Genomic DNA, 19,404 nt, shown 5'->3' on the forward strand with positions numbered 1-19,404 from the left:
CTACGTAGCGCACCTCCGCGATCTGTGCCCACATCTACACACACTACATTCGCAATCCTTCAGCAATGATTCTTGAGTTTGTTGGTTCTTATGCTTTTCCTGAGACGCTTTGTTCAGTAGCGCTTTTAAATTAAATTGAATATATATTAATAGATACTAAGCAGTTCAGATGCATTCATTTTAAAATTGTAACTGGAAGGATTCTATAAGTTCTCCTTTTCACCGAAACAAGACTGTGGCCGCGTGGGCGGTCTTAAGGGTATGAGGGATCACAAAGACGTGATGAAGTGGAGTACTTGATCTTTATTCCTAAACTTATAATGGAAATGTCGGGAATCTCATAAAGGAAAAAGAAAGATTCAATCAGGAGGGTAACACAACAAGAAAGAAAAAGTCCTCTCCTTGAGGTCTGAGCCGTTGCAGTCAGGGTCTTCTGGGTCGCTCTCTTTCGCTCTTGTAGCTGGTGGGCAGGGAAGGGAAGAGAAAACAAATAGGTTGGGTCAATTCCTGGTCTTGTTTTGTTAGGCGTTTGTGCTACCGTCCCCAAAAATCCCCAAAACAAGCATTTACAATGCAACGGTTTCGCTTTCGGAAAAGTTTGAGCTATTGGCATTGTAAATGACAAACTTTTTATTTATGTGTTGGTTTTGAAAACAGATAAATAAATGGCATTCTCATTTACAATGCCAATAGCTTACTCTTTCGCAAATGCAAGACGTATTGCATTTGCACACACACACCCACACAAGAGCCCCCCACACACACACACACAAGAGCCCCCCACACACACCACACAAGAGCCCCCCTTGGTCTTGGTTGGAATCAGACCCTGGCCTTGGGAGTCACTTGATGCTTCATCTTATAGAGATGTGAACCCTGACCTTGGGGCCTGAGTCCTGGCTCTGTGAAGGAGCTGCTGCTTCACCTTGATAAGGATTTGTGCCCTGTTATTAATCAATATTCCAGACAATACATTTTAATTAAAGACAAGTATCGCATACATTAATACAAAATGCAGTGTACCCAAAATTACGTAAAAGGGAAATAAATGCAAAGATTGAACAATAATTGGAGAACAAAAGGACTACATAACAAAATATTTATAATAATGCTGTTTGTATTACAAGTTCGATACAAAAGGGGATGATGGACAGAGCGTTTGAGCAAATCAAACACTCACCCCCCAGTCAAATGATCTGGGTTTAATCCATCACCGTTCTTTAGCTCACTCCGCCACCCCAGTTCAGACATGGCTATATGCAAATCAGTCTGACCCTGTGCCTCATGGAAACAGTCCAGCCTGAACTGCCAAGCCATGTCTTCCCTGGACTAGAAACAAGCATCCTGGGACCAGTTTCTGGCATTCCAGCCGTCCTCAACCAGGCTAGCTTGAATCCAGTGGCAAAGTGAGCAAGGGACTCACATCTGCGCATACCCTGCCAATTTAGGGCGAACAAAGCATTACAAAAGGGGATGTATTACAAGTTCAGTATGTTTTATATGTCAAACATATATACAAGGTGTATAAAGTATCATTTATATATTACAAATAGAGCAAGTATGGAAGGTCTATATCAAAGAGGCTAATGTAAGTTTATACAATTTACAAAAGCTGCAGTGGGGGCATCAGCTATCAGGCACAATGATTTTATAGTCTTAATCCTCAGTATGGTTGACAGCGTTTCTACTGAATCAAAATTCTGGGGTCATCATCAGGATAAAGATGAAGACTGAGCACAGGAATGAAAACGTAGATATAATGATTCGTCCAGCAGCGCAATTGTACTTGGTATTCTTCATGTGGGATTGTAGTGTAAAGTTCCATACAGTAGTTCAGAACATATATTGGCAGTACATTGTGGTTCAGCAGCCCCTGGGAGTTATTTTCTGAAGTGCTGTCAGTGCTGCCAAAGATGATGAAGCTTGAGACCAATCAAAGTCCATGTTTCCCACTCAAGAATTCCAAGTGGCCCTACAATTCCTGAACTACAACACAGAACTCCCTGTTCCACTCCACAGGTCTCCCTTTATCCACTACCTCCTCATTTTTGGCTGACTTTCTCTCCCTTGCCCCTTCCTACCTTCGCATAGGCCTCTTTCCTTCTACATAGTTCTCTTTTGTTCTCTTTTCTTTCGCTTGCCCCCTTTCTTTCCTTCTCTTGCTTCTTTCCTTGTCTCTCCCTTTACCTCACTCCCTCTGTCTCCTTCTCTTTCACTCGCTCCCTCCCTTCCCCGCTCCCTCCCTCTCTCTCTGCCTGGCTCCAACACCCTCCGTCTATCGGTAGTGGCGTGTGGCGCAACTCCCTTCTTCCCTTTCTAGTGTTCTGAAGACTTTTCTTCTCTCCCGCAACCAAACGTGGCTCTGAAGCCGCGTTTTGTGTAGGGGGAAACAGGCGCTTGGTTTCCCGTCCTGTCGAATGTTTGTATCCCCAACAGCTGTTAACGAAACCCGAGATAAAGAGACCCGCGTCCCTTCTTGGCTTTCAGTGTATCTCCATCTGCCCATCTTCCGCCCCCCCTTCCCAGCCTACTGTGCTTTGTTCTGCTATAACACCACACCTTTCACACTGCAGGCTTAATTAAAGTGTGCCTGCAGTTTATTTAAAAACAACTAATTACCCCGTGCTACACTGCGAGTCTCCATTAACTCCTCCGAGCTAAACCACGTACGCGGCAATTACAGGCGAAAGATTACAGAGGCCGGCCTGCCACAGAACCGGCGCCATTATTAGATTACTTTTGTGGCTGCAGCTAGAGGGAGCTGGGGGAGAGCCGGGGACAGGGGAGGGAAGGGAAGAGAGGTGGGAATGCGGAAGGAGAGAGAGGAAGAGAGCCCGGGAAAGGGAAAGGAAAGGAAGAGAAGAGAGTAAGGAAACGGAAGGAGAGCCGGGAAAAGGGAAGGAAGAGAAGAGAGGTGGGAGTACGGAATGAGAGAGGGCAAGAGAACTGGGGAAGCAAGAGAAGAGAGTTGGGAAACGGAAGGCGAGCGAGCGCACAGCCCCCCAGCGCTTCCTCTCTTCAGCCGGTGTCAATACCAGGTGCGGGGTGGAAGGCGATCTCCCCCAGCTTCTGGGCCGAAGACTCACCCTCGCAGGCACGGCCCCCATCGCAGCTCCCACTGGCCTCCGCTGACGTCGAGGGTTCCCCCGGAGTCAGCCACTCACAGCGCGGCTCCCGGGGCAGATCCTGATGACGCGGCGAGGCTCCAACCAACGGCGGCGCAGCTCACGGGGACAGGCCCACTGCAGCGGCCAATCAGAGCGCGCCTCTGCCGACGAGCCTCCGAAAAGCCACCAATGCGGTCGCAGCCCCTTCGTGCCTCGGCCAAGGTGCCGAGCAGCTGCCGGTTGACCCCCGGGCGGGACGGGATACCACTATTTGTGAGGACACGGGGGGGGGCGGGAGAGGACGAGGGGGGCGGGCGGGAGAGGACGAGGGGGGCGGGAAAGGACACGGACGTCGGGAGGGAGGCGGGAAACGTGGGGACGGCGGGAGGAGGGACACAAGGCAGGACAGCAGCAAGCACGGCCCGGCCGGACCAGACTCGGGGGCGTTCCCGGCGTCGCGTGACGTCGCCAAAGCCAAAGAATCTCGGGAACGCCCCCGTGTCTGGTCCGGCATTGATGGACAGGCCCCTCGTCCAATGGCTAGGCTCCATTTATGGAGCTAGCCAATGGGACGGGGGGGCGTGTTCCATAGTGCTTACTGTACTCAATAGATTTCTCTGGAGGAGGAGCCTAACGGCTCCGCCCCCCAGCGAAACCTAAAAATGTGCGATAAGGGTAAGGTGGGTGTCGGAATTCTAAACTCCATACACCTGTGTGCCCTACCTCCCCACCACCCCCACCAGAACGATCCCCCGAGAGGTACTCGCCTTGGCCACGACCCCTCTCCAGGGCAGTGGCGTTGGGACCCAGAGCGTCTTCTTCCTTCCCTGGTCCTCCGGGTATGCTCGCTTGACACAGTGTTCTTCTTGTATCCTGCTTTGCTGGCTCCTTCGCGCTTCCGCTGTCCCCCTCCTCGTTCTACTCCGTACTCGCCGTCTGCTCCCCTCCTTCGATGTTGCCTCCTGCTTCCTCGCTCCGCTCTGTAATCGCTGTCTGCTCTTCTCCTCCGATGCTGCCTTCCACCTCCTTGCTTCGCTCTGCATTCGCCTTCTGCTCTCCTCTGATGCTGCCGCCCGCCGTCTCCTCTCCTCAGATGCTGCCGCCCGCCGTCTCCTCTCCTCCGATGCTATTTGGGCATCTCGGTTCAACATTTGTCACTGGCCCCTCCCTCCTGGCTCGATCCGCCACTAGAACGCTGTCCGCTTCCGGTGGGGACGGGCTTGGCACGATCTCTTCCCACTTCCGGTCCGACCCGTTCAGGTCCTCATTACAAAAACTTTGATCAGTTAGTTACATCAGGTAAGTCATCTCAACACAGCCCTCCATAATTGTGACAGCCCTGTTTACTTTTTGCTTGCTAAATCTTTGTTTAGTTTGAGTGCATATGTTTGATATGACAATTTGGATGTGTGCCATGGTCTTTACTTGCTGCAAAATCTGACAGTTTTTTGTGCTACTGCAACCTGGTTAAAACCCGTATTTCTTCTTCCTTTAAAATTAGGAACTATGCGAAGTGTCAGGAGACATATCTACCCTCAACACACAGCCCCAGGGAAGGGGATTCAGTGGGAGTGGCAGGGCGATGATGGATCCTGGACGGTTTATGAAATGAACCTTTGTATATTCCTGGAGGACTGCTACGCTAATGGGCATCAAAGGGTAGATCTGGCATCCCTGGGTTTCCATTATACCATTGACTTTGTCTTTTTAATCCAGATCAACAAGAAAACTGGATTCCAAAGGAAAATCCAGCGGCGTTTTGACACCCCTTATCCAGTGACGTCTGCTATGGGGCCTGTCCACAAAGCCGTGGCCTGCACTTGCCAGCAGTGTTTGTCCAGCAATGGAGTGGGTCCTATTCACAGTCGTTCTAGACACTCCACAATGAACATAGCCACTCCAGCAGCTTTGCATAGTTCGGGGCGGACTCCTTCATTGGGATCTCCTGGTTTTGTTCCCTATTTGAAACCAACACCTGGGGCGAAGCTGGCTTCCAGACAACATACCAGCACCACGTGGGGACAGCTAACACCTGCACAGATTGGAGCACAAGGACCAGTTCCGGCACCACTGCCATCTACTTCCAATGGGACCAGGTACAGCACAGCACACAAACAAAGGAGAGGTTATTGTGCTGAATGTGAATATAGGTTCTTCTTAGCTCTTAAGTATTGCTGAAGCCTGAGATGTATTTATTAGCTGTCAACGTACTCCTATTTTCTCTCACCAAGAGGGATGTATTGAAAAGTGTTCCTTTCATGTCCTCCCACTGAGACAGGGACTAACCTTAAAAGTGATAACAGTAAACAATGATATTTTTATGCTTTTAGCTTAGTGTGGGCACTTTACAATGCAACAGAACTATGATGCACCAATTAATAGAAAAATAGTATTCAGAGAGAGTAATGACAAAACTGTCATGGTCATTTGTACATGAGTGGTATTCTAGTTAACACTTTCTCTTGTTTTCACGCATTTAGGGTGCAGTGAGAATACTACATCAGTGATGCAGTATTTCCTGTTAACACCACTACGTGAATGTTTCCTGTAGCATCAGGCATCTTAAAACCAAATGCAAATAAATTCAGAAAAGCATGCAGTCATTTTGTTTGCTGCAAGTTATTTCTCATTTATTTGCAAAAAATACCAAATCCTAGAAAAATTCCTGGTGTTACCTTTATTGCAGAGTCCCAATTTGAATGCAGGTTTTATCTTATACGTTTTTATCTGCTGTCCCCAACAAACCGTTGCAGATCAGGACATCGCCGGATTAAAAGTGAGCAGATCTGTTATGTTATGTTATGTTATGTTATTATTCATTTATAAAGCGCTATATCACCCCGAGGTATCTAAGATCTCAGTGTTAATTACAAAGTCTGGGGAGAATTCACTAAGAGGGTGTTTACTAGAGTCCTTGCTGAAGGATTTTGCCGTTCCTAGAAGCGGGACACTATGACAGGGCCAAGATGCATACATCTCTGAAGTGGTCACCTTAGCAGACACGGTGTGAATTTTGAGCCCCTCATGCAGATTAAGAATCTGGTTGACCAAGCACAGGAAATGTTGTGGTTGAAACACTGTTACCTCTTTATTTCATAGATTTACTACTGATGCTCCGACGTATTTTTATAACCATTAATTAATTAGAGGTTATGATCTTCAAATGCTGGAAAGAGATGAATTAGTTGCAAAAATAATTTAAATTTTGAATTGAGAATGGTCATCCCCTGAAAATGTATGCATTCTAATCCCATCCATGTATGTATAGACTTTGTCCGTTTGTGTAGGGAAATAATTTGGCGTATTTTTGGCATGCGAATCTGCATGCTATTTAAGTTCTGTGACTTCTCTTTCCTTTCCCCTTTTCAGTAAGCTTAGGATGTCTGCCCAGTAGCCACTGTTGAAATGTAGGGTTGGAACGAGAAATGGAAAAATTGTTGAGATTTAACCTTGCACTCGCTTTGGCTGCTGGCTACAAACCGAAATACAAATGTCAGAATCCATTTTTATACTTATTGAGGTAGAATGTATACAGTCCTTAAAGGAATTGCACAGTTTTATGTGGAATTAATCAATTTCCTTTTATATTCTGAAATTATTTGATCTGTGCTCAGTGTGTTCCATGCAGCATGTGTTATCAGAAGCATTAATTAATTGGAAACCTACACAAAAAAACTGGATTTGTTCTTCGTGTAGGCTTTTTCTAAGTAAATAAATACAACCCCACCTACAGCATCAAATGCAATCTAGTTCGTCCCACACATCTCATTTATAACCCTCTTCCTGCCTGCCTTTAATGGCTCTCTCTTTTTACACTACTGATTTCTTTAGACAAGCCCAAAGCTAGTGAAATTAATCATACGATCATTGATCAAAAAAGCAGCACTTATTGTAAAATCCCCCTCCCATTTTTATCACAAGACATGTAACCAAAGCCATTGCTACATAATATATGTATCTCTCACTTAATCGAACTCTTGCGGTTAGAGTTCAATCAGCTCATAGTTAGGACACCTATGGAATTAATTGTACTGCGATATTATAGCCTGCTGCCAAGGACTTTACCAGTTGTTAAAGTCCCTGAACCTGAGTTATAGGCCCGGGTCTACAATGAGGGAGAGGACCGTAACAACTGGTATAGCTCAGGGGCAAAAGGGCTATTGGAATATTCCACTCACTACGCATAGAGTGTTCTAAATTAAAAAAGGAGAAACCTGAAGACAAACATTAGGATGTTGTTGCTCTGGGCTTATACCAGGTATTATTAGCCCGAGCTACTCCTTTGTCTTCAATGGAGCTCTCAACATTCCAATGTTCTAATACAAGTGAAATAGCCCCAAGTAAATTAACTATTGCGTGCTGTGCTACCAATCGTTCACATAACACAGCAGGAGGCACCCCCTAATTGATGATCAAGTTCCACTAGAAACTATGCAATCGTCTCTAAACACCAGGAGGATAGTCAGTGGTACTTATCAGAAACGGGTGAGCGAGACAAAGAGCACCCCATACAAACTTCCTTGTTAACACTTGCAGTTTTATCTGGTGAAATAAACAGTTGCTAATTCTTTCTAACTCAGACCGGCAAAATGCCCACTTCGTATCTAAATGTCAGGGTAAATCACATGAAAAGGAAGACACCTGGAACACATCAGTTGTGTGCTTATCCTGAACATTACCTGGTTATGGGTACTTTTTAGGCATTTCTATATAGCATACAACTGCAATCAAATCAAAAAAGATTATGACAATACATATCTTTCCAAGAAAAGAGGGATGCAATAATGCACAGATAGGAATGTGTAAAAGCCAATACCCTATTTAATATGGGTGTAGAATGTAACCCAATTAAAAAATAAGGTAACCAGGCTACTCAAAATAGTAGACGCATTGAAGTCGAACAAGGAGGGTACTATTTTTATTCACGGAATGCAACTGCTGTTTATTCTTATAGTTATCATCTTCCCAACTGCTTAGAGGTCCAGTGGAGGGGGTTGTCATATGCAGGATCCGCTGTGTTAGTGTGGGACATTTTCATATGTGTGCCCCTCTGATTTGTATAATCCGATTCTAATTCTCCAGTACCATTCTCTGTAAATTTTGCTGGATTTTTAAAAAACACAATTCTGGGGGGTGGAGAAGCGCATGTGTAAAATACCCGGTCTACTCAATTGCTATACTTTTTTTCCCAGAAACAAGTAAACAAACTCATCAATATCTCCTTTTGTGCCTTCAACCCTATACCATAAACCCTAAAGCACAGTTAATAATTTGTCATGGGAAAATAGCATATTATTGTATTTGTAATATAAATACAATGTTAAAATGTTTCTGTGGTAAAGGATACAGAAGGATATAGAGTTGAAAAATTAAAGGTCAAACTCATACATAAAAGTAACATCAGAACACGTAATGAGAAGTCACAATTGGCACAACTTGAATCAACCAAGATTTCAACTGTTTGAAGTGATGTAGAAGATGCTAGGAAGTTGCAACTCAGCAAGGCGTTTGTGTAAGACTAAACATTTCTGGATAATGGTGCTAATTCCCTTCTTATTTTCCGCAAAGGAGGATGGGGAGAAAAACAAAAACCAAAGATGAACATTCTCTCATACATACCACACAAAAATAACTCATTATTGGTGTGTGACAAGGCAAATAACTTATTAGAAAAGGTATTAAAAGACTGTTGTCATTTACAGGACGGAAAGCTCTCACCCACACATTGGGTGACATGCTTCTTTGTTGGTCCCTACTTGCATTTGTCCAAGACTATCCATGTGCGAGTTACTGCCCTAATTTAGGGGAGCTTGTCAGTTGTTAGCGTTGGATGGGCGCTTTCTGATGAGTATTTATGGCTGTAAGGCCGAGATGCAGAGGAGAGAAAGTGTGGTTGTAGAGAGCAAAGTTAAAACTACCTATTGGTGGATAAAGCAATTTTTTGGGACCTCCAATGGTAGAAATAAAGGGAAAGTGGGTGTTACTTCAACCCACTTTGAGAGTTCAAAATGTTTCCTCCCATAAAGTACCCTTCAGTGAGGTGATGGGGTATTCTGAAGGACGTAGTGACCCCCTCTCCTGCATGAATCGGTGTAAAGAAGTAATTAAAAGAACAATGTTATAAGTAGTGGTCTCAAAATGGTTCCAGTAGTTCTACCTGTTTAACGTACCATTTCATTGTGGGTATAATAACCTAAGTGCTAAGAAGGATAGGATACACTGAGGCGGTTAGTTTTAGACTAAAGGAAGCTGAACTCAAATTGCACTAGTTGGAACGACAATGGAGCAGGAAGTATAAGGAATAATTTAAGTCAGCATATAAAGCAAAGTTAATGTTGCTAAAATCTTGTTATACTAATAGGATTCAGAAACTAACAAATAAACAAAATGAAACTTTTTAAGATCTTCGTAGAGCTCACATCTTCGGAAAAGGTTAACACCCGAGGAGAGATGCTTGCACTCAGTATCTTTGTTACAAACGTAACAGTTTCTTTATAGATAATATAAAGACAATTGAAGACTGCATTACCACAAGCTATATATGCCTACCATTATTATACTGTGACTTATAAAGCGCACGGCTACTTCAGATGAAGTTTCCCAGCACTGAAGTCCAACTCCCGAAGGTCCGAAGCACTTACAATGTATTGTAAAATCAGCCCGAGCTAAATATCCAGGTTTTCTATTTTTTTCAGAAAATCTATTCCAACGGGGCCCGCTGAAGCTAGATGCTAAGGGAGTTCTACCGTTTTGACGCTAGGTAACCAAATGAGGAGCCCCCAATAATCACTCTATTTATTGTGGGGATGCTGGCTAGCAGTGCTCCGAAGATCTGAGATTCTTGACAGGGAGGTATGGTTTGATGAAAGAATCTAGATAGTTCTTTGTAAAAGCCCTGCGGTAAATTCACAGGGCTTTAAAGGTAATTATTTTAGGGGTAACCTGTGCAACTTGAAAAGTGCAGCTCCCATAGGAGCCCATCTTGGAAGATCCAACAGAAAACTGCCCGCCGCATTCTGCACTCACTGCAGTCTTCATCTGGGGTTTAGACACCTCCAGGTGCACAGGACGTTACAGTAGCCAGCCTGATCATAAGCAGTGCCTGGATTACGGTTTGTTTTGCAGACTCTGGCAGGAAACAGAATTTTTTTAAAGAGTGTTTTAGACCCCAAAATCATTTCCCTGTCACAACTGTGATTTGGCAATCGAAATTGCGCTACCCATCAAATGCCCCGTTTTTTAATCCTGGACGTGGTTAAAGGTCCAAGAGAGTCTGGCCAGCATGCTGTGGCTCAGATGCAGGGTTGTTTTCCCATGATAAGAACCTCCTTTTTTCCTATGGCCAACTTAATACAGCTGCGATCCATCAACTGGGCGACCTCCGTGAGGCAAGATCTCATAGGGGTAGCCATATTGACATAGTTTTGTAACTGGAAGATAAAGAGCTTAGTATCATCTGCGTGTGTAATGATGGTTAAACCATGATGCACTAAGACCTCTGCCAGTGGGGTACATGTATAAGGTAAATAACGTTGGGCTCAAAGATGAGCCCTGAGGCACTCCCTGCTGCAGTGGGAAGGGTTTTTAAAACACCAGAGTCAAAGCCCAAGAAGATCAACCGCACAGCATTAACTTGCTTTTCTGAAATTGATGAAGTTACATTGGGCGATCTAATATATAAAGGTAAATCTGGCTCTCCTATGAACCCTTGTCCCCGACCCATTTTAAAAGAACTTGTTACAGTACTAAATGGCCCACTGATAACTCTACTTAATAAATCACTTCATCATGGCACTGTGCCGAATGCCTTTAAGCGGAAAGAATCCTGCTAATGAAGAAAGAAGGTGATGATCTTACGATATTGAAAAATTATAGACCTATTTCCTTGCTCCCATTTCCAGCAAAACCTTTAGAGGCCCGTGTTGCTCAAGAATTGTACAGACACCTACCAAATACTGCCTTTCTTCATCCTGACGAAGCTGGCTTTAGACCTTTACATAGCATGGAGTCTGATATTAAGTCTGTCTTGGATGTACTGAGGTGGGAGGTGGACTAAAGGCAGGATATCGCCCTGGTAGTGTTAGATTTGTCTGCAGTTTTTGATATGGTCGATCATAAGATCTTGAACGGCTGTGTAAAAGAGGCAGGGGTGCAAATCTTTTTTATGGGACTGTATGCAGTCAGTAAAATTAGGTCTTTTCTCAGACAAAGGAATTGGGCTAGAATGAGAGGCTCCCAAGGACCTTACGATCGCCACACTTATTTAATCTTTATAATAAATCATTGATAATGGAGCTAGCATCTGTAGGTTGCAGTGTATGTAATTATGCAGATGATTCTCAGTTGCTATTCCACTTAGATGGCACTCGCTCCTCATACTGGCTGAGTGAACCCGGTCTGTTGCGGACTCCTTCAACATCTGGTAAGAACTTAGGGGTCGTAATTGATTGAAATCTCATATTGCACTCACAAGTAGGTTCCATTGTGTCCAGATATTCCTTCCTACTACAAATGCTCAGGAAAATCATACCTTTATTTTCTGTCGAGGTGCAGAAATATTAGTGATAGCAATTATCACGTTGAGGCTCCTCTATGCCAATTCTGTTTAGGCAGTACTGCGAAAGGCTATCCGCCATAAACATCAAATCATTCAAAACAAGTCCGCATGTATGCTATTTCTACTTTCTCTATATAAAATGTCACACCCTTATTCTAAAAATTGCAATGGCTTCCAATGAAGGAACAAATTCCATTTATGGTGTGTTGCATGATGTTTAAGAGCATGAATGCAATGGCCCCTATATTTGTGTCAGACAGAAAAAAATAATATATATATACATTCCTATACATAATTTGAGGTCAACTTATGCAAGCTGACTCCTGGTCTCAAAGTTTTGTAAACACAGGTTGGAGTTTTTCCAATTTTTCATCCCATGGGACCTCTTTCGGCCACACATGGTACTGCACCCTGCAACACTGGTAGGTAAAAAACATTTGCCTTTATAATGCCAATAACTCCAAGTCCAACAAATACGAGACCTATTGCATTTTTAATGCTTGTTTTTTTGTTACATTCATTGCCCACATTTTGCTATTTATGTCCCTAAATTTTTGCTTCTTGCATCCAGTTTTCCCTGCTCGTTGATGTCCTGGATTGGTTCTCCTCAGTAAGGAGAAAGAGGGATAGTAAAGGCAGTGGAAAAAGGAGTGAGAATCCGTGATGGTGGCAGGATAATAGGACGTGTTGGAAGGAGCGGATGGGTGGTGGCTAGAGGGAGCGGGATGGAAGAGGTATTGGAAAGGAAAGTTAGGCTATAGATGGGGCGAGGAATTTTTGTTTTAGAAAGGGAGTAGGCAAATGATGAATTAGAGTTAGGTAGCACAGCAATGGAGGAGTTGGTGAAGGAAAGGCGTGAAATGTAAAGTATTTGAAAAAAAGTCTGTTTGAATGGGCCCAGTAATTGAGGACGTTATCCTTTTTAGGTTTCGCCTAGCGGAAGCTGCGCTCTGCGCAGCTTTTCCGCGCAGGCGAAATCCTGTTGAGAACCGTAGGGTGCTTTGGTTCGGCCCTCGTCGTTGATTGGCTGGCTCCGTAAACGGAGCCTTGCCATTGGACGAGGGGCCTGTCCGTCAATGCCGGACCAGACACGGGGGCGTTCCCGAGATTCTTTGGCTTTTGCCGACGTCACGCGACGCCGGGAACGCCCCCGTGTCTGGTCCGGCATTGCCGGCACCCGCCTTCCGTCGTCAGCGTCTCTCCTCCCCCTTTCCCGCCCCCTCCCGCTTGTTATATTTTTATTTACGGGTGCCACCCCGTTTTTATTTAATTATTGGAGGCCGGTGCCCACCCGGCATTGCTCCGTGTTTATTTCACCGCCGCTGGCCCGGAGATCGAGCAAGAGGAGCTGCGCCCGCCTCCCTGCCAAGGGCCGCGCTGCCATTGGCGGCCCTCAGCGCAGGAAGCCAGGCACGCAGTGGTGCGACGTGGGCGGGGCCTCGAGGCGTCCATTTCCGCTTCCCCCTGCCCGGGGGAAGCCTGCTGGTGGTTCGTTGCCGGTCTCCCGTGTGGAGAGGGAGACCGGAACTGCTGGGGAAGCCGCCGCGGATGCGAGAAGAAGGGTGGCCTGTATTAGCAGCCAAAGGAGAGAACTCTTGGCTTCTCCAATGCTGAGGAGTAACCTTCTGCCCCGGCCAGCCGTCGTCAGCTCTCCCCCTCAGCCCGGCGATTGGTCCTCGGCCGCCGGGACTCCCCCGCGTCATTCCTGGGCCGGGCAGAGATTGGCCCGACCTGAGAGGCGTCCCCGCGCGCGCCCGGAGGTATCTGGAGTCCGGCCGTCCCTCAAAGCAAGTCCGGAGAGAAGGAGCAATGCGGATCCCGCAAGGAGCCCCCGCCAGAGTGCCCGGTAAGTCAAATGGGCTAGGGAAGGCTCCGTGTGGCAGGGTGTCCGAGCCCTTCGTGCTCGCATGCCGGCACCCGCCTTCCTGTGCCCCGTTCCAGCCCCCCTACCCCAGGCTTGGATGTGTGGCTTTACGTGTGTATGCAGCCGTATACAAAAACAACAATACAAACACCTGAAAAAAAGCCATTGTCTTTCACACCCATTTGTGTATTTGAGTCTATTTATTGGACTTTAGTTTCAGGTTTTTACATTTTTGCAATAAATACAAACCTCGAGAAAGATCGTTTCTATCTGTATGAAAGTAACTTTTGAAAAGGGAAGTGACGCTCTCTGACTGAAATGAGTCTTCTCAGAACTTGAAAATACCCGAATTGCCTCCGTAGAACCGACAGGATATCTCTTGCGGTAAAACACGTGTTGGCTGATGGTTTGTCTCACTTCCAGTTCAGCAGGACATGCTCAATCCTTAACCTGAAGTTGTGACCCCAGGTTACTAGAAAGCCCTGCAATTAGTACCTTCTCTGAGAACTAATTGACCCCAGTGAACAAAGGAAAATCCCAAACTGTGCCCTCCTGAAGCTCTCTGATTTCTATTCACCTCTCCACCACCTGTATCAGGTGCCCCTAGCACGCTTACTCTCCGCAGCCTCACCCTTGCCCTGAGGATTATAGAGCGATCACGGCCCTGGAGGGGGGCGGGAGGGAGTGCATGCCTCTGGTCGGTCTTTGACGTGGAGTTGGCTCAAATATATACTTGTCCATTGTTACTCGGACTGTCTGGTCCAGAGATTATCAATTAATCCCTTTCGCATGTGTCTCCTGAGATTCCTAGGGTCTTTAATTCATTCTTTGTGTTTTTGCTGTCTTGCATTTTCCCCTGTTTTTTGAGCAAGAAGTCGATACCCTTGTGGCGATTGGTCGTCTTTAATTTAATCTCTAAAGTGTGCTTCTATTTGCCAGCAATCCTCCTCCCCATCTTAACTGACACATGATCCTGATCCGAGAAGGGCACGGTAATTACCTTTTTTTTCCAAATTCGGAAGCAATCTATGAATTTGGAGCTAACCTGTTCGCGATTCATGCCTTGGCTGTCTGCAGGCATGCATGCAGATTCTTTCACATTTTTTTTTTATATAGCTCGAACTCGACCCGTTGGTATTGGAGCACGTTAGATGAGCAACACTTACATTACACAAGGACATATGAATATTTTGAGGCACGTGAGCATGAGAATAATTAGAGTTTGGAGTATTGAGACTGAAGGAGCCATTCGAGTCAAGTGAAGATGACCAATTCAGCTGGCATTGGAGGGTGGACGAGCACACACACAAGATGCGTGAAATGCCTGTAGTGTAGAAGGTGGACTAGACGCAGCCTTTTGGGGTTGCAGGGGGTCCACCGAGTGTTAAGGGTGCTGGTGGCACTTGAAGTTAGAGCTCTGGAAAAACTATGTAAGTTTGAGTTCATGGATGGATAAAAACACATACATTTTGGTGTGCAGGGGGCCACCTAAAATTGATGTTGCAGCGGTCATAGCACCTGAAGATAAGGGTGTAGGGGGTGTCAAAAAGTGTGAACTTCAGGTTTCTAGATCAAGTAACTCCTGAGGTTGTAGTTGTGGCCATGCATATGAAGAAGTCAATGATGCGTGAAGGAGCACTTGAAGTTGTCGTGGAAGGAGGGTGTGCACACTTGAGGGAAATCGCACAAAAAAGCCTGGCATTCAGGTTGGAGGTATAGGTGCTCAAGACTTTGTCATAAGATAGCTATTTCACAAGCCTGAGCATCTATTGCTATGTTTGAAGGAATCCCAATCTAGCGTGCCCATCAGTGCTTCCAGCTTTGAAGGCAAATGAGAATGGTATCGAGGACTCTTAATCTAACCATTTTCCTTCAGGTTCCTACGTGGGAACTCCAACCTCTGCAGAATGTCATCAAGGAAACTAATGTCCTTTTGTAGGCACCAAACCCCAGAATCTTCAAGCACTATTAATAACCCTGTTAACCAGAAAAATGCAAGGTTTGTTAGAGCAAGTCCCTGAACATATGCTAATAAGACAAGCAGGGATAGATCTATGAGGTAATAGAGTAGTAGGGATATTGTTCCGGAAACATTTGACTGCTTCCGGGAAAGCATAAAGAGCTGTTGGCAATATAAATAACAATGCCATTTATTTATAAGTAAAAAAAAAAGAAATGTCATGAGCAATGCCAATAACTCTAACTTTTCCAAAGGCGAAACCATTGCATTGTAAATGCTTGTTTAACATATGTGTGTCTGGAACGTGATTACTAGGTTATATTTTATTACTCAGTGATTTTCTGGAGCGTCAAGTGCTTTGCTTCCATGACCTCTAGTGTTAGGTTTGCCTGCATCTGTGGAAGGTTTCTATTACCTTTTTTCGTAATATGGTGTTATTTAGTCTGTCAGGACCCATTATCCTCTCGCCTGCAGGTCAACCCAAACTTGTTTTTTTGTTTCCAAGGTACACTTCTAACCGCAGATGCCTCACCAACGTGTAGGCTCTAAGCTTTTCTAAGAAAAGGTGGCCTTGGCTTGCTAAAAAGATAGCAGACGTGCAGCTAGCTCCTTGGGTTGGTTGTCACCAGCCTGCCAATGTCATTATCCGTACCAGTTATTCCAGGGCTACTCGAGGGACCTTGCCCATTACCAATACAGCCTTTGCAACCTGCATAACAAGCTGCTCAACCTTTTCTTGGCTCCAGGAGATGAGGTGGTAGGACAGGCCCTTGGCCATCAGTAAGGGCAGCTGTCTTCCTCTATGGGTACTGACACAGCTGCTTTGATATCCCCTTTATTAGTCATCTGGTTCTGGTACAGGGCAGGATTCGTTATTGTCTGTCTGACATTCAATTACCTCAGACTAGTCTTTTTACCTCACTCATGTTCCTCCGATTTTGACTAAGAATTCGGCTGATCATGCTTCCATTTTCTTACAAGAATTACAACTATTGCTTGCCAAAGGGGTAATAGAGAGAGTCTCGGAGGTGGAGTGCGGCACAGACTGCTTCTCAAGGTACTTCCTGGTACCCAAGAAGGACAGCAGACTTGGACTGTTTCTAGATTTCCAGTTCCTAAAATCTTTCCTTTAGAAGAACAAATTCAAAATGCTGACTCTGGCCAAGGTCCTCTCTGCTCTATACCCTGTGGATTGGATGATGTTCTTTGGAGTGCAACATGCATACATCCATGTGCCCATTGTGCAGTCCCGCAGACGACAACCGGGCAGGGTTTTACACCCAACCCCACGACAACCTACATCTCCAGGCATGGAGATTGAGCGGAACCAACTTAGTGGCTTTGACTTGCCTGTGGAAGTTGTGGGTGTGAATATCACCACCTGGCCATAAGGTCAGTTTGTTCAGGCCTCTGTTCAAAGTATGTAGCCTAGTGCGAGGATGATCATGTCAAACCACATCAGCCTACGCTTTCGGACATATTTCTGTTTGTACTTTCTTTGGCCAAGCAATACTTTGCTGTTGGCATGATTAAAGGTTACCACTTGCCCTCTTGGGCTTTCTGCGTTTGCCTTTTTAAAGCCCTTTTTGTTCAAATAACCAGTAGCAATGCGCTTTTGAAAGGGCTTACTTATATTTGCTCCTGCCCCTTTTAATGTGTCGCTTTGGAACCTTAATGTGGGCTAAGTGTTGTTAATAGGCATGCCTTTTGAACCTAAGCACGATTCTTTGAGGTTGCTGACTTTTAAGACCGTTTTCCTGATTACAGTCACTTCTCTGTGTCCTGTCAGTGAACTGTGTGCGCAGTCAATGCAGTCCCTTTATACCACTTTCTTCCTTGACAAGTTGATAGTTTAGTTCTCACATCCTTGTTTTCCAAAAGTGGTGTAGCCCTTCCTTGTGGGACAGTCTGTTATGCGGTCTCCTTTCTTCTCTCTGGCACATCCCTCTAAGGAGAAGCCTACACAAGTTTGACCCAGTTAGAGCCTTTAGCTTCTGTATCGACTGTCAACCAACTCTTTGTTCAACTTACCGTTGCAAAAAAAGAACAGTAATTCAGAAACAAACCTAGGATTGGTTTACCTCTATATCAAGAAGAGCCTCCTGAGGTCCTTCGGTCTCATTTCATTAGAGCCCATGCTACTACTCTGGCATTAGCTAGTGGTGTCCCAGTGCTGGACATCTGCCAGCTAGCTAAATGAGCTTCTGTCTACACTTTCTCCAGCTACTACTGTATCAACTCTCATGTGCACAAGGAGGGTCATTGTGCCTGCCTGGGCCTGCAGGGCTTACTGGTGTAAAGTCCTGGTGTAAAGTCCACTTCTCAGCACCAACCTCTTTAGGTGGTTGTTGCTTTGGTATATGTTTAAAATCTGATTAATCTACAGTTAGAATATCCATCAGAAGAACAAGTTACTTACCTTTGGTAATGCTTTTTTTCTGTGGGTCTTTTGTATAACTGCAAATTCCTCACTGCTCTCCTGGTTCCCTAGACTGGACTTCTGATAGGCCCCAACGTCCCAGTTTAGATATTAGCACACTGTTCAACTACTAATTTGTCATTTGCTGTGCATCTGAAAGCGCGGAATTTACCGTTTTAAATTCATGTCAGCGCTCGGGTAGTGGATTAATACAGCTGCATGTTGTGTCATGGAGTTGGGTAGAGGCCACTGTGAAGTCCCTAGACTCCACCAGTCGAAGCATGGGAGCTGTTACAGAAAAACTTTCTGAATGCAGTCTGGCACCTGGGTAATTCAAAAGGTGAGAATTTGGTGGTTGGTGAGAGTATCCACCAGTAAAAGTGTTACTCGAAGTAAGGAGCTTGTTCTTCACCTGTAGTATTAGATTTATTAGGGTGGTTTAATGGAAACTTGGTTTTGGCTATTTCAGAGCTGTTTTATGTCTGCTTGAATGTGTTTTGGTATCAACCTTGGTAATAGTAGTTTAGCAGCCATGACCCACTTGAGCATAGTGTAATCCATTGAGGTGTTATACAAAAAGGAGCCGCCCACAGGGAGGCCCTGCTTAAGGGAGGGGATATTTATCCAATAGTGAAAGAGAGACAATCCAAAGACATGGAAAGGTGAGAGCAGAAAGTACATGTTCTATGTGGTCTTCCCAGGAACAATAGAAGAGCTGATCAGTATGAGGGCAGGAGAAGGCCAATCCTTTTAGTGGGATAGCAAAAGAAGGTGGTAATAAGTTCCATGGATCCAACCACTCTTGGAAAATGTGCAACCTGCTGTGTGGGAAAGCTGAATTGAGAAGGGTGAATGCTTGATGGGTCCAGACAGGAGTGAAAGTCCTGCAACCCCATCTGATTAGGACAGATAAAGACAGAGGGAGAATACTAATTAGTGTCTGCTCAGGAATGGAAGAACAACCTGCTGAAGAAAGGCACGGGTAAAATGTCTCCACTCAGTAACCAGAGAAGAGCAACCCAATTGAAGTGGACAGCTGGAGGGAAAGTGAATGATCCTTTTGGTTCTACCAAGAATAAATTGTAAAAATCCTGAATGGGACAGCCAGGGATAGAAAGGACAGCTGGAGATAGAAAGGAAGAGGTTCTTTAACTCCACACAGGAATGAGAGAGAAGCAACCCATCGAATAACACAGCTAAACATTGAAGGGAGTGGTGCTATATAGGGATTACTGAGAAGTAGGGGAGATGCAACCCACTGCATGGTACTGCCAAGATGCAAGGGAAGTCATTATGAACATCACCAAGAAGCAGGTGCAACCTGATAGAGGTGTTAGTGGAGTCTGTTAGCTGTCGCTATGGAGCGAGGATCAAAGAACAGGCAACAAACTGAAGTTGCAAAAATGCTTCTCAGAAGCGTTGGAAGAGGGCCCCACTAGCAAAAGGAGGTGTGACCCAATAAGAGGCTGAGCTTAGCAGAGAGAAAAAGTCTGTCTG

General features: G+C 45.3%; 1 protein-coding gene across 2 annotated transcripts in view; it reads left to right on the top strand.

The window, feature by feature from the left end:
* The window catches only part of DTX2 (deltex E3 ubiquitin ligase 2), a 634,388-nt gene that overhangs the window by 207,049 nt on the left and 407,935 nt on the right, over nucleotides 1–19,404 (top strand). For both annotated transcript variants that reach the window (XM_086954786.1, XM_086954785.1), the window contains exon 3: nucleotides 4,609–5,203. In XM_086954786.1, coding sequence (XP_086810912.1) covers nucleotides 4,609–5,203 — 595 coding nt within the window. The remainder of the gene's footprint in view (nucleotides 1–4,608; nucleotides 5,204–19,404) is intronic.

The sequence above is a fragment of the Lissotriton vulgaris genome, chromosome 2_1 (assembly GCF_964263255.1).
Source record: "Lissotriton vulgaris chromosome 2_1, aLisVul1.2, whole genome shotgun sequence".
Lineage (NCBI taxonomy): Eukaryota > Metazoa > Chordata > Amphibia > Caudata > Salamandridae > Lissotriton > Lissotriton vulgaris.